The 15,439-nt window shown below is 37.7% G+C and overlaps 1 protein-coding gene across 4 annotated transcripts in view; it reads right to left on the bottom strand.

Moving 5' to 3' along the window:
- Window positions 1-15,439, bottom strand: part of SPTLC3 (serine palmitoyltransferase long chain base subunit 3) — a 126,233-nt gene that overhangs the window by 77,312 nt on the left and 33,482 nt on the right. For all 4 annotated transcript variants that reach the window (XM_060031241.1, XM_060031245.1, XM_060031242.1 and 1 more), the window contains one exon: window positions 154-278. In XM_060031241.1, coding sequence (XP_059887224.1) covers window positions 154-278 — 125 coding nt within the window. The remainder of the gene's footprint in view (window positions 1-153; window positions 279-15,439) is intronic.

Raw genomic sequence — 15,439 nt, 5'->3', positions numbered from 1 at the left:
GCATCCTGGTCGGTAACAGTACATGTATTCAAAAAGCTGAAGATCCAAGCCTAAGAAAAGAAACTTCTCAGTCATACGTCTAACAAAGGACCTGCTCAGAGTTATGTCTTAGGAATAACACAGCAGAAGACAATTACGTTAACAAATTCTCACCTTTCCAACGAGTGCAGGGATATTCATTGAGTTTGTTGCAAATCCCATTCCAAAGACCATAGCAGCTTCTACATTCAGGAACTCAGCTACAAGGTCCTCCAACTCTTTATGTTTATCCAAGGTTCCTGCTCATGAAATGATAGGATGGGTGAGTCTCCTGTTCTCAACAAGTCCAAGATTGAAAACTCAAATTCCAGTGCTTACCCATTACCAAAAGACACATACAGGAGTGCACATAGCAGGTCTATTTGCCATAGGCCGAATCTAGAAACAACCCAAATAACCACACACTGTAGAACGGATCAATACATATACAGTAGAATTCAACACATCAGTGAGAAAAAACAAACTAATGTCCCACACAACAGCATGGAAAATCTCACAAACACGTGGTCGAGAGAAAAAAGTCAGACATGTATACACTCATACTGTATGAATCCATTTATATGAAATTTACGAACAGACAAAACTAACCTGTAGTGTTAGAAGTCAGGAAAGTGGTTTCTTTTGTTGAGAGCATGGAGAGAAACTTTGAGATGCTCTGTTTTGTTTCTAGATCTGGGTGCTGGTTATGTGGGTATGTTTGTTTTGTGAAAATCCATTTTATACTTACGATTGGTGCACTTTTCTATATATATAATTTATAATGCAATAAAATTTATAAAAAATGCCACAGTTCCTCTTTCTTTCCACCTTACATCCCACGAATAAGTAATTAAATTCTAACTCCCTCAGAGGGTTCCCGACACTCAAATGCAAACAGAGCTCATGACTTCCATACGTGCATTGAGCTATAATTTATTGAACCTTTGGAATGTGCTGGATTGCAAAGCCCACTATTTAGGTTATCTCATTTAATTTTAAGGGCCCAATAATGCAGGTATTATTACTTTACAGATAAGAAAACTGAAGTGGGAAGAGGTCACAGATAAAGAGCAACAGAGATACTCAAGTCTAACTCCAAAGTTCATATTTTTAAGACTCTACTACCTTTAAATGCTTACTCTCTGACCCCTTCTTATAAATAATCCCTCATGCCTTACTGAGAGTAAATACTAATGCTTCCCACAGTCTTGTTTGCCATCACTCTAACTTCTAGATCTATACTGTCCAATATGGTAGGCACCAACTACATATGGTTAGTGCAATAGAGGAACTGAGTTTTGAATTTTATTTAATTTTAGTGATTTTTTTCCAATAAACACAACTTTACTGTTTTGGTAGGATTATTTCCCACTTATTTCACTTTAACCAGTGAAAATTTGGTGTCTGAATTGACATGTACTGTAAGGGTAAAATACCCAACATTTTTTGAAGAGAGAACAAAAACAATAAAAATAATACAGTATAGTTCATTAATATTTCACTTATTGATTACATGGTTAAATGACAATACTTGGGATATATTGGATCACATAAAATGTATTATGACATTGTTTACCTGATTTTTTAAAACTTTTTAAAATGTGGCTACTAGAAAATTTTAAATTCCACGTGTCTTGCATTATATTTTTATTGGTCTAGATGATACACTTAAGAGAATAGAAAAAATGTATAGGTGGACAGGAATTTGTATCCATCCATATGCAGATTTAACTCAGATTTAAGTTAGAGGAATGTTGTTGGCATATTCAGGACTATTATAAACAAGCTTCTATTAATCTAAAGATTAACATATATTACTACAAAGCGGGATATCAGAATTTTATTTCAATTGGTAAATTAGCTTGCTTATTGAGCTCAAATGGTGAGGAGTTGAACTTTAGAAGGCATTGCGTGGTGAGTTGAAGTTTTATTTTGCATTTAACATAAAAGAGAACATGAGATAGCCCATCTTTGCCCTTCCCCTCTTCTCACGCTGCTGGCTGGTGGCCTTTTTATCAAATCAGAATTCATTTATGCTCCAAACTGTCAGAAAATATAGTAAAACAAACATTCTAGCAGAGTCAATTGTATTCAAGATTTGGGGGTGGGGAATAGTTAGAAATTTAAATTGTAATTTAAAACTTTATTATCCAAGATACACTATAGTGTGAAAAGAGAAACTGAAATTTAAAGATAAAACGTGGGCACATAATCTTTTGTCAGATTTGTTTTTACCCAGCAGAGACTGCATTCCAAAGGGAACACCTCCAAGAACAGGTAATGAAAAGTCCACCGGCCTGGCCGTGAGGAGAACTGGTTCTGACCCCAGCTCTTCCACTAAACAGCTGGGTGGCCTCTGGCTGCCCCTTCGGGCAATTTCTGGAGAGACTGGGAGAGGTGCTGTTTTAGGCATCTTTGACCTTGGAAGTGGTCTTTCCTCCACCTAGAATGGTCTTCTGGCAGCTCCTAGTCACTCTTCGAGATCCACCTAACATGGCCTCTTTTCTCAGATGCAGTCTCAGCTTCCCCAGGCAAACTCGGTCATTTTCTCCTCTGAGGTCGCATAAGCCTCATCACATAATGATTATAGCACTTAGTAAGTTTCATTGGGGATGTTCATGGGGCCATCTTCTTTATTACAGAAAGAGCCCTTGGAGTGCAGATACTGGGTGTGCAGATACGGGCACTCCTATTGCAGTACTGACACGTAGTAGGTGCTTGCAACTCCTATTGCAGTACTGACATGTAGTAGGTGCTTGCTGAGTTGCATTCTGTCTTTTGATGGAGAAGGAGGCCAAGACTGAGGCTAGAGGAGGGGATGGCACAGGGAAAAAGGTCAAGAAGTCATGCGATGCCAGGGCAACAAGGCGACCAGGCAGTGAGCACCAGCTTGGAAACACCGATACCTGAAGAAGGTCTCCAGCAAGGATGGAGGGTGCCCAAACTTTGTTAACTTGGTAACTTTCCCCATGAGCCTTTCCTGCTCAGATGTCAGGGGACAACTGTGTCCTGGCCCAGTCACCCAGAAGTGCATGAGTCGACGTTCACGATGAATCTGCGTGATGTCTTCCTCCACCTACATCTTCCCCAAATCTGCCATTCCAAGGCCTTGTCTATGACAGTTACATCACTAAAAGTCCTTAGGATAATACAGGATGTCTTGTAAATGATTAAACAGCCAACCAACTAATTAGACATGGGTGTGTCTAAGAACAGTCTGAGGAATCCCCCTCTACGAGGTCTCTTTCATTATCTTGACTTAAAGAGAGGGAGAAGGTGGGGGAAAGCAGGTGACCAGATTAGGTCTCCAGAAACCAGCCTTCTTCTGGATTTCCAGTGGTCAGGTGGTTAGTAAAGTAATTTTCAAATATATCAGTTTCTACAAATGGATGTCTCACAGCTGGGTTACGAGTTGTCAGTTGTTTTGCATCTAGGGGCTTACCTTCAATTTGTAGAAAATAATAGTTCCCACTCCCAAACCCCATGATCATGGAGTTTCTCTGTTTAGTGTTCATAGCTCAGATTTCATCAACAGATATGAGAGATTCCCAGGATGGCTGGATATTTTCTACTCTAAGAAGCCATGCCTTGCAACGTTAGACTGGGCTGGTCTGGGATGGGGTGGGGTTTTTAAGGAAGAATAGATAATATGTCTCTTTCATATTAATGGACTGCTGCTTTCTGCCTCCTATTCCTCAAATTCAAGAAATAAAAATGTAGGAATTAACACAACATTGTAAATCAACTATACTTCAATAAAAAATTCAAAACTGAAAAAATATGTATAATTGAATCACTTTGTTGTACAGCAGAAATTAACACAACGTTGTAAATCAACTATACTTCAATAAAAAATATTAAAACTGAAGAAAAAAGAAATGAAAATGTAGAAGGACCTTGGGGAAACAAAACTGTCACTAGAAACTTAACTAGCTTGTTTCCACCAACATTCAAGCCATACTCTGATTGAATGGAGATGCCTGAGTCCTGTCAAGTTTGCCCTTGGTGGTCTGAGTACTTGAGGACTTCTAGAAATCATATTCAACATTTTGTTGCTGACATATAACTGTGGGCCTTTTTTTTAAATCTCAAGAAAGCAGAGCTATAGTTCTAACTGAAGGTACAAATATATCCACAATAATCTTTATTTCTCTGTGACTTTTGTTTTTTCTTTAGTCTCTGAAAGTCACATATAGGCTGGTGAGAATGGATCTCCGAATTTCAGTGTTGTGCATATGTTGACACTTGTTCTTATCCTGAAGGTTTATTTATCCAGTGGATACTGAAAATCTGCTTTGTGAATAAAAGAATAAATACAAGCTGGGTGTATCCTCTTGCCAGATCTCTCAGCAGTATTTTCACGTGCCAAGCACAGGGTATGCCACCATCAGTCAAATCAATAAAAATCAGACTCAGGAAAAAGTAGCAATATTATGTTTATGAACTCTACATTTCAGCTGATTTTTTACTGATATCGGCCTTCATATTGACACTGATTAATAGTAAAGGGTGTAGGTATTATTAACAAGCCTGTTTCACAACCACCTATTCTTCCTGTGTAGCACATGTGAAGACTAATTTCCAAACTGTAACAGTAGTCTCTTTTCATCCAGAATATCCTGTTTGTTGATAGTTGCTTAGATGTGACCTAGGAGTAGGTGGCCATTTATTGTGGCAACATGCCAGCCATTTCATCTGGCTGTTCCTACTGTGCTATGGCTCTCAGTCCACTTCTGAGCCACTTTGCTTGAACTGGTGATTCCTGCATTAAAATCAGCATCAACCCTTCTGCCTAAAGGAGTCCACCTTTTCAGCTCTTCACCCAAAAGCACTTAGAATACCCTGTTTTTCTGCTTATTCCGCTTGCGTACAGTCTGGTAGGGGTTACAGAGCTACTAAGCCTCTTGAGTACCTTTGTTTTCCTGTGAAACATTCAGAGAAAAGTCTTGAAGCCAGATGGGTTGTCTGAAATGGGTCTAGAACACACTGTCACGCTGAGCAGAGGCCACCAGTGCTGGGTCAAGAGACCACCCATCCTGATGAAGTTCAGTAAAACAGCAGAAACAATTTTTATCTGCCCAACTTCCCAGGCCTTTATTTTTAGCAAACCACTTGCCATCTCTTGGCAGGTTAAAACGTTAATAGATAATTAGAATCCGATGCAAACAAAAACCTTGAGGCGTGGATATGTAATTATGATGAGCTTTCCTCTCACAAATCATCTTGATAAGAGAAGAATTTTTAAGTGGACCAAATGATGACCTCTACCTCACCTCTGACCACATACTCAATAGAGTCATGTTTCACCCTTCTTTTTTTTCTTTAACATTTTGTTTTGATGTAATTTTTGACCTACTAAAAAGTTGCAAGAATAGTACCAAGAATCCCCAAATACTTTTCATCCAGATTCCCCATATGTTATCATTTTAGTACATTTCATTAAATATCATTCTCTCTCTCTCTATGTGTGTGTATATATATATATGCACACACGTGTGTATATAATTATATATAATATGTACAATTATATGAAATTTTTTGCTGAACTATTTAATAAATTACGATCATAATGCCCCCTCTTCTCTTAAATATTTCACTCTGTATTTCCTAAAAACAGGGCACTCTCTTATGTAACGCCAGTACTATTATCATCGATATAATACTATTATCTACTGTACTACTGCACAGAGCTAATTCACCTTTGATTCTCTCACTTTAAAAACCCAACTCTGGGGCTTCCCTGGTGGCGCAGTGGTTGAGAATCTGCCTGCTAATGCAGGGGACACAGGTTCGAACCCTGGTCTGGGAAGATTCCACGTGCCGCAGAGCAACTAGGCCCGTGAGCCACAACTACTGAGCCTGCGCGTCTGGAGCCTGTGCTCCGCAGCAAGAGAGGCTGCGATAGTGAGAGGCCCGCGCACCGCGATGAAGAGTGGCCCCTGCTTGCCACAACTAGAGAAAGCCCTCGCACAGAAACGAAGACCCAATACAGCCAAAAATTAAAAAAAAAAAAAAAAAGAAAAAAAAAAGTAACGAATGTTCAAGTACAAAAAACCCACCTCTGGAAACAAAGATAGATGAAGGAGGGGGAATGAAGCAACTTATAATGAGGGTCCACTTATGTATATGGTTATTTAATCATTACACCTCCACACTCTCTATAAAATAGGCATCCTGGTCCTTATCAGTGAGGAAATAGATGCAGAAGTGATGCCACTTACCCGAAGGAGATAGAGCTAATAAGTGCAGACCACCTACTTAACAACGTGACAACCTACCCTGCTGAAACATTTCAAGCTTTATCTCAATTAATTGTCATACAAATTTTTGAAGTTGGTACTGCTGTTATCTCCTTTTATAGATAAGTACACCAAAGCCTGAGAGTTTAGTTCACTTGCCCAAGGTCATGCAGTTAGTAAGTCTAGAGCCAAGGTTCAGATTCAGCATGTGTGACTCTAGAGAGATAACTCTTTCCCTTCCTCGGAACACTCTTCTGGGTTGTTTTTTTTTTTTGGCTGCGTTGGGTCTTCATTGCTGCAAGCTTCTCTAGTTGCGGCGAGCTGGGGCTACTCTTTGTTGTGGGGCGCAGGCTTCTCATTGCGGTGGCTTCTCTTGTTGTGGAGCGTTGGCTCTAGGGTACATGGGCCTCAGTTATTGGTCCGCGCCGGCTCAGTGGTTGTGGCTTGTGGGCTCTAGAGCGCAGACTCAGTAGTTGTGGTGCACGGGCTTTGTTGCTCCATGGCATGTGGTATCTTCCCTGACCGGGGATCGAACCCGTGTCTCCTGCATTGGCAGGCAGATTCTTAACCACTGCGCCACGAGGGAAGTCCCCCACTCTTTCGGTTTTACCCGAATCTGCGTTTTCTGAATTACAACTCTTAACACACAAAATAAAGCTCTTTGTTCTTGGCAGCCTTGAAACTAATTATTGTTTGATATTACCAGTGGTTAAAGGATATACACAGGTACTGATGTCTATGAAAGTTAATCTATATCCTTAGTATATTTGGATGTAACAGGATTTTTAGTCTAAATTTAGTAAAGGAGGGCTTCCCGTGTCGCAGTGGTTGAGAGTCCGCCTGCCGATGCAGGGGACACGGGTTTGTGCCCGGGAGGATCTCACGTGCCGCGGAGCGGCTGGACCCGTGAGCCATGGCCGCTGAGCCGGTGCGTCCGGAGCCTGTGCTCCGCAAAGGGAGAGACCACAACAGCGAGAGGCCCGCGTACCGCAAAAAAAAAAAAAAGAATCTCTAGTCTTCATGTATCTTATGGTGTTTTTCTACGTGAAGGGAAGTGGTAGATGATCTACGTATTCTGGAAGTCTGTGAGTTTCAACTTTTTTCGATCATCCCAGGTGTTACCCTGCTGGCAAGTATTATACTTATGTAAAATCACTGGCATATCTTGTTAAGTTGTTGTGTTTGCTTGGCCTTGTTGAACCTACAGGGCCAAATTCTTCACTTGCAGAAATATCTCTGCTAGTTGAAATTTGGCTGTGCTGTAATTTCTATCACTCTCAAGAGAAGGGCAATTACCTTGTCAGAATTATAACAGGTATCAGGAAATTGCCAAAAGGCTTTCAGAAACCAAGATACACTTTCATTTTCCTCCTCCCAAACTATTCCCCTGAGGGTCCACCTTCCTTTACAAATATTCTTAAAGGAAAATAAAAAGTCTTGAGAGAAATGCAATGAAATCTCATTGATCAGAATTTACAACAATTTAGTCTGAAAGGAGCTGGCACTGTCTATGAATAAAGGTTTTGCTGTGTAAATTAAGAAGGTAATACTAATTGAGATGGAGACCTTTATAGCCTATTTAACTGAATCCACTGCTTTAAAGCATATTTATAGCATTGATTTGCATAAAATCCTGTTAATTAAAATTGCTTTTTTTTAAAAAAGGAAGCAAGATCTCTACTTGGTAGCAATTTCTTAGAAACTGCGATTTCCATAGGAATTTGAAGCTGATATTTATTTGAAATATGTTTTAAGTTACACATTTTGCAAATTGAGGCTGACCCCTTCTTCAGTATTTAGGTCAGCAAGGTTGCACATTCCTGGAATCTAGGTACAAAGGTTTGAGAAAGAAACCCAAGAAGAGTCTAAGTACTCTGAATGAAACAGTAGCAGAGAACTTGTCATGTAGAGAAAGAGGGAGACACACTGTCTAACGGCTAAGAACAATGTTCTCAAACTGAGAAATAGCAATTTCAGGAAATTTGTATATAACTAACGTGAAAATCACATCCGAAACCTGAGAATGGAAAATAATATCCTATTATATCCAGTTTCATTGATTCCTAAGTGTGTTCTTTCTGACGTTTTTAAGATGAAAATATTTCAAGCCTACTTCTTGAAATTGCAACTATAATTTGAAAGAAGGTTCTCAACTAGGCAGTTTTTAGGTAGACGTACTAATCAGGTTTTCCTGATGTGATGATTCAAGCACAAGGCTTTCCTTCTCAAAGGAAAAAAGTCTCCACGTAGAAATGATCTTTCATTGGCACAGAATTAGTCTTCTGGCGTCCCATGAGTTTGTTTTCTTAGAAGTGAACTTCTGACTAACAGTTGCTAGGTGAAACTCTGGCAGCACTTATAGAGCACATAGATTTAGATAATGTACTGTTACTAGACATCCACTTTTAACCATCCAGTGCTTAGGGAAAGAAAGACCAAGAAGCTACACTTCCTTGTTGACCAAAAGCAGAGAAGAGGGGAGAAAGTGAAGGAAGAAATTTCTACATATTGAGGTATAGAGAAATCATTCTGGCTTATACATGATTTAACAAACTTTATGCTACCTAGAACAATCTGTCTCTGGCCTGTCAAACATGCATTGTACATCTGATTTAACCATTTAGAAAAAGAATGCATTAAAAAAAAAATGGAGTAACTGTAGTTCAGACATCTAAAATGGAGCCAGGCAGCTATTGTGGATGTGGTTTCAGACGTGTTCCCACATCACTGAGACTTGAATTTTCTGAACTTTATCAAACTCAAGGACACCACCAACCATCCTGAAAACAATATCAGCTAAGAGCTGCCAGCTGCAAACTTATGGTCTCACGGTCTGCCCTTGTAACTACGCAACCATTTCAGACCTCAATCAATCCTTACTTAAAAACACCCTTACCTCTTGCCAGTTCTAGTTATAATTCTTGATAAAAAACTCATGTAACTAACTGGAACCTTGCAGTTTTTGCCTTTATAATCCTCCCGCATTTCATAGTCTGGAGGGATACAATTCTACTGCTTCTTGAATTTGTGTCTCCCAGGCTGGCTATAGTCCTCAGTTGGGCTGGAATAAAACTCTTTTCTATTCCTGCTATTAGATTGTTTATTGATTCTTTCCATCAACAAACAGAAACAAAAGCTTCTCTCTAGTTTGCCTGAGTTTATCCTTTCCTAAATTTGGAAATCTGGACCAGCAATGTGTGTCAGAATAGACTCAGAGACAAAAATCAAATTGCTTCACTGATTTCTGGGTGTATCTTACCTACTTTCCAGTTTTTATTTATAAGCTCCATCCCCCAGGTATATGTGGTATTCATTCCACACAAGGTGAAAGACCATTGCATTTTGGAAAATCTTTGAAAATTTGGTCAAGAAAGTCAGCCATGCTAGATAGTTTCCAGTGGTTCCCAAAGTGTGGTCCCCAGAGCAGCAGCATCAATATCACCTTGGAATTTGTTAGAAATGCAAAATCTCGGGTCCTATTCCAGACTGACTGCATCAGGAACTCTGTAGGTGGGCCCAACAATCTGTGTTTTTCCAAGCCCTGCAGGTGATTCTAATGTGAGCTAAAGTTTGAAAACCACTGGTTGAAGGTAAAAAATCCACATAACCTGCAGCAGAAACCCTCCAGTACAATGAAAAAATCTGGTCAGTCTGATTCAGTGATAATGTCTTAGAAGTACTATAACGATTTTCATAAGACTGTGCCCTCATCTTAGGCTCCTGGTGACTTTTAAGGAAATAATTAAACCAAAAAATGTGAGGTCATTGTGGAAGAAATAGAAAATACTACACAATAAAACATAACCATCTTTATCAATACAGATATTCATGTAAAATATATTTTAAAAAGTGGACTCATAATATATGTACTGCTCTTGTTTTAGTCTTTTAACAATGTATTTTCTTTTTTTATTGAAGTATAGTTGATTTACAATGTTGTGTTAATTTCTGCTGTACAGCAAAATGATTCAGTTATACATATATATACATTCTTTTTCATATTCTTTTCCATTATGGTTTATCACAGGCTATTGAATATAGTTCCCTGTGCTATACAGTAAGACCCTATTGTTTTTCCATTCTATATATAATAGTTTGCACCTGCTAATCCCAAACTCCTGCTCCTTCCCTCCCCCACCTCCCCTCCCCCTTGGCAACCACAAGTCTGTTCTCTATGTCTGTGAGTCTGTTTTTGTTTCGTATATAAGTTCATTAACAATGTATTTTCCATTTTACAGAAGAGAAAATTGAAGACTAGGAAGGTGTATATAATAGTTTATCTCAGGCCCTAGCTAGTTAAAAGTAAGGACTAGGATTTGAATCCCAGCAGCCTCATCCCAGAGCCTTTGCTCTAAATCATGGTGCTGAGCAACTACATTATAACTTTGTATGGCTAAATAATATTATGTTAAACAGATCTACCAAGTATATTCAATCACTTTCCTTGCTGGAAGTGCCTCATTTCCCCAATTTTTCTATTATCAAATACAATGCAATTATTATTCTCGATCATACATCATTGAATACTTACTCAAAATTTTCAAAGCAAAATTTCTCAAAATGGAATTGCTGAGTTAAATGGCTTGCAGTTGATACATTTTCAAATTGCCCTGCAATTTACTCTGTCAATAGTATATAAGGGTGCCCTTTTCTTCACTCCTTTGAAACTTGGGGATATTATTTTCTGTCTTTTGCCAATTAGGTGAAAATGGTAACTCTGTGTCTTAATAATTTTTTGATTATTTAAGGGGCAGAGTATTTTCCACAAGCTCATTGCCCATTTATATTTATTTATTTTCCTTAATTGTCCATTTATGTACTGGATCTACTTTTAAAAGTAAAACTTTCATTTAAACTAGAACATACATAGAAAATGGGAAACAAATTGTACATATGGAGCTCTATGAAGTTTCATACAGTGAACTCACATAACTGTATCAAGGTTAAAAAAAAACAATAGGAACAGCTTTGCCCTCTTTGGTCACCATCCACCTCCCCCAAAGGTAACGTACGCATTCTAAACAGGGGTGATATTGCTTTCAAAGAGGTGAAAATTGGTTTTTGGAGGGGGAATATCTTACTCTATTTATGTGTAAAGCAGAGATATCCATGTACTACATAAACAAATATATAGTGTATCTGTGGTATTCAAGTGTCATGAGAGGAAGTGATAATGAAAAAAAAAGGTTGAGGGACATCACACTATCCTACTCTGTAGTTTTGCCTGTTTTGAACTTTGTCAAAATCTTGGCCCACTTCTTAAACTGGGATGTTCTTTTCCTTTTGATTTCTAAGAGTCTTTACACGTTAAGAATATTAACATTTTGTTAAATATATGTGAATAATTTTTTCTAATTTTGTTCTTTGACTTTTAACTTTGTTGACATTGTTGTTGGCTTTTGTTTTTTTGTTTGTTTTGTTTTGTACAGCAGTTTAAATTTTTCATTTTGTTGGATCTTTTCCCTCCATGTTTCTGGGAGAGCTTTCTCTGGTTCCCTGGAGTGTGAGTACACAGTAGACTACTGTCTGAATCAGGCTTGTGAAATCTGAAGGGCAAACAGCTGTGGCTACTGGTTGGGTTGGGAACAAGCTGTCTCTCCTAACAGGGAGAGTGCCTGTTTTCCATGGACCTGAGTGGCCTGTGTTGCAAGGAGTGAGCCTGAGCATCATTTAAAATGCATCCCTGCCATGTAAGAGGGCATCTTGCCAGGTGACATGAGTTTTGCTGGAAAGACTGGAGGTCATTATGGGTTGTAGAATGGAGGGGTGATCAGAAGTGACAAGCTAGAGAAGAGGCTGCTGTGGTCTGAATGTTTGTGTCCCCCCAAAATTCATATATTGAAAACCTAATGTCCTAAATGATGGCATTTGGAGGTGGGGTTTTGGGGAGGTGATTAGGTCTTGAGGATGGAGCCCTCATAAATAGGATTAGTGCCCTTACAAAAGAGGCCCAAAGAGCTAGCCCACCCCTTCTGCCATGTGAGGACACATACAAGGAGAAGTCTGTAACACAGAAGAGGCCCTGCTTGACCATACTAGCTCCCTGATCTTGGACTTTCAGCCTCCAGAAAGGTGAGGAATACACTTCTGTTGTTTATAAGCCACTCGGTCTGTGGTATTTTGTTATATCAGCCCAAATGGACTAAGACACAAGCATTGCTCACATAAAGGGAGATGTAGTCTGATATTTCTAGGAGGGTCTTTACCAAGGAACACACACAAGTGCATCTTGTATTTGAATTGTCTGAGTAGTTTTATTCTCTTCATTTGTTCATTCATTCATCCATTTAGTCATTCACTCAGTTTCAATTTCAATTTTCATTCACTCAGTTTCAAATAACTATTTATATAGTTATTTCTGGCGGTGATTGCTTTTGTTTTTGCATTGCAATTGCAAATGCATTTGCAATTTACCTAAGTGTAACTTACCTAGATACAATGCGTGAGATAGGAATCTGGCTTATTTCCTTATATGATCAGCCAGTTATCACAAAACTAATTGTGATATAATTGATCCTCTTCTAGTTGATTTGAAATGTTGTTCTTTTTATATACAGATGAGTGGACCAAACTGTCTCTAGACTTTCGGTTGAGACCTCCCACCACCCACCTTGTCTATTAATGTCATTGGATTGTGTTCAATTTACATATTCATTTTAAGGAAGATTTAATCAAATTGTAATACTGAGCCATTCCCTTCTAGGATATTGGTGTCTCTCTCTGTTTCTTTCAAGTATTATTTTAGGTCTTTTATAAAAATCTTAGTTTTCTTCAAATAGGTTCTAAACATTTTGTAATGAGGTGGATGGACCTAGAGTCTGTCATACAGAGTGAAGTAAGTCAGAAAGAGAAAGACAAATACCATATGCTAACACATATATATGGAATTTAAGAAAAAATATGTCATGAAGAACCTAGGGGTAAGACAGGAATAAAGACACAGACCTATAGAGAATGGACTTGAGGATATGGGGAGGGGGAAGGGTAAGCTTTGACAAAGTGAGAAAGTGGCATGGACATATATACACTACCAAACGTAAAATAGATAGCTAGTGGGAAGCAGCCTCATAGCACAGGGAGATCAGCTCGGTGCTTTGTGACCACCTAGAGGGGTGGGATAGGGAGGGTGGGAGGGAGCGAGACACAAGAGGGAAGAGATATGGGGACATATGTATATGTATAACTGATTCACTTTGTTATAAAGCAGAAACTAACACACCATTGTAAAGCAATTATACTCCAGTAAAGATGTAAAACCAAAACCAAAACCAAAAACCCAACATTTTCAAAATAAGCTTATTCCCTAGGTCTGTGCTATTTTCCCTCATATTTACTAATAATATTATTTTCCCCAGTATATCCTCTTATTGATTGTTGATTATAGACTTTCTGAATTTTAAAAATTAGTGGTTTTTGAATGTAGCTCTTTATTGAATTCTTTATTAAATGTTTATTATCTCTAATAAATTCTTGATAGTTTAATATGTAAAATGGAAGACAATGGACTAAAACTCTGTCTCTCCTGCTCAGCAGCCCCTCATCTCTACAGTGGCCTCAAGAGCAGCCCCTTCTGAGGATCACTTTACTACTCACAGATCATGGTTTAAAAAATAGAGAAAGGAACAACCAGATCATCTACAAATAATGGTTAGATCACCTCTTCTTTTATTGCACATATATTTCTTATTTTGTCACATGGTAGTTATTCAATAAATATTTATTGATGTAAGGAGTAAAATATAAATGAATAATTATATTGCTTAGTACTTCCAAAGGTTATCAAAATGGTGGTAAAAACACATCTTCATCTTTTCCCTGACTCAAAGTGAAAGCTTCTAGTAACTAGAAGTTTCATCACAAAGTGTAGTACAAGTCGCATTGTTTGAAGTAGATATTTTTTATTCCATTCAAGAATCTCTTATTTTTATTCTGTTAAAAGTTTTATAAGGAATGGATATTGAATTTTATAAATGTTTTAGTGACATCTATCAAGATAATCATATGTTTTCCTTCTTGGATCTTTCAAGGTTACAAATTTTCTTATTGAACTCACTATCCTTATAGTCCCTGCATAGAATTACTTGATCATGGTATCATGTTATTTGACTATACCGTTGAATTTGCAACGTCAATTTCTTGTATAATTTTCTTCCCAAGTAATATTGTCTTATAATTTTCCTTTTATTAAATGCTCATTTGTCAAATTTTGGGATCAGGGTTATGTTAGCTTAGTGGTTGTCAACTCTGGCTGGTCATCAGAATCACCTCTAGTGACTCATTAAAATTTAGGTGCCTCAGCCCAATAGAAATTACTCTTCTCTAATTTATAAGTTCCTGTTTATATCTTTAATAGTGTAATACTTTTGCTTTCCTTTTATTCCTTACTCCATTGGTTGTTAGTTTACTAGCTTCGATCTTACTTCTTTAGTAAAGTAAGAATACACATTTTCCTCTGAGTACACAACTAGTTGGATCCTATGGTGTTCTCATAGTTGTTAGTTTCTAAACATGATGTAACTGTAACTTCATTTCCCTGTTGATTCAAGAGTTACTTATGAGAGAGCTTTAAAAGTTTCAAGTGATTTTTAAAAAGGGTTCATTTCTAATTTTGGTATTAATTTTTAGCTTTATTTCACAGTGGTCCAAGAACGTGACCTATGTAGATTTCACTTTTTGGAATTCAATGAGGTTTTCTTTGTGCATAATATATAGTAAATTTATATGAAAATTCAATAAATATTTAAAAAGATATCGTCTACTGGTAATATGTTTTAAAGTTCAGCATTCAATATATAAATATTAAACTAAACTCAACAATTACATTGTTAATGTCTTCTGTGTCTTTATTTGCTTATTTTTTTGTCTTCTTCATTTTTCAAGGACTGGGAGGAATTTTAGGGTTTTCTATCACTATCTCACTTTTTATTTTTCTCACTTTTGTTTTTAATCGAGTATGTTAAGTTGACCCATATGATTTTTGAAGCCTCCCATAATTCATTGTCCTACTAATTTCCAGTTTGTATAGAAAAATAAAGAGCCATATATGTCTCTGCTGTGTTACTTAATGCACAGAGGCTATAGGAGTTGCATCAATCTTCATTATGGACTCTCCACATAATTTTTATAAGGTGAATCTCTCCTTATGTTTAATAATTCATACACTAAGCTTAACTTCTGCTTTT

Source organism: Delphinus delphis, chromosome 15 (assembly GCF_949987515.2).
Source record: "Delphinus delphis chromosome 15, mDelDel1.2, whole genome shotgun sequence".
Taxonomy (NCBI): domain Eukaryota; kingdom Metazoa; phylum Chordata; class Mammalia; order Artiodactyla; family Delphinidae; genus Delphinus; species Delphinus delphis.
This window is presented reverse-complemented; position numbering and strand designations above follow the sequence as displayed.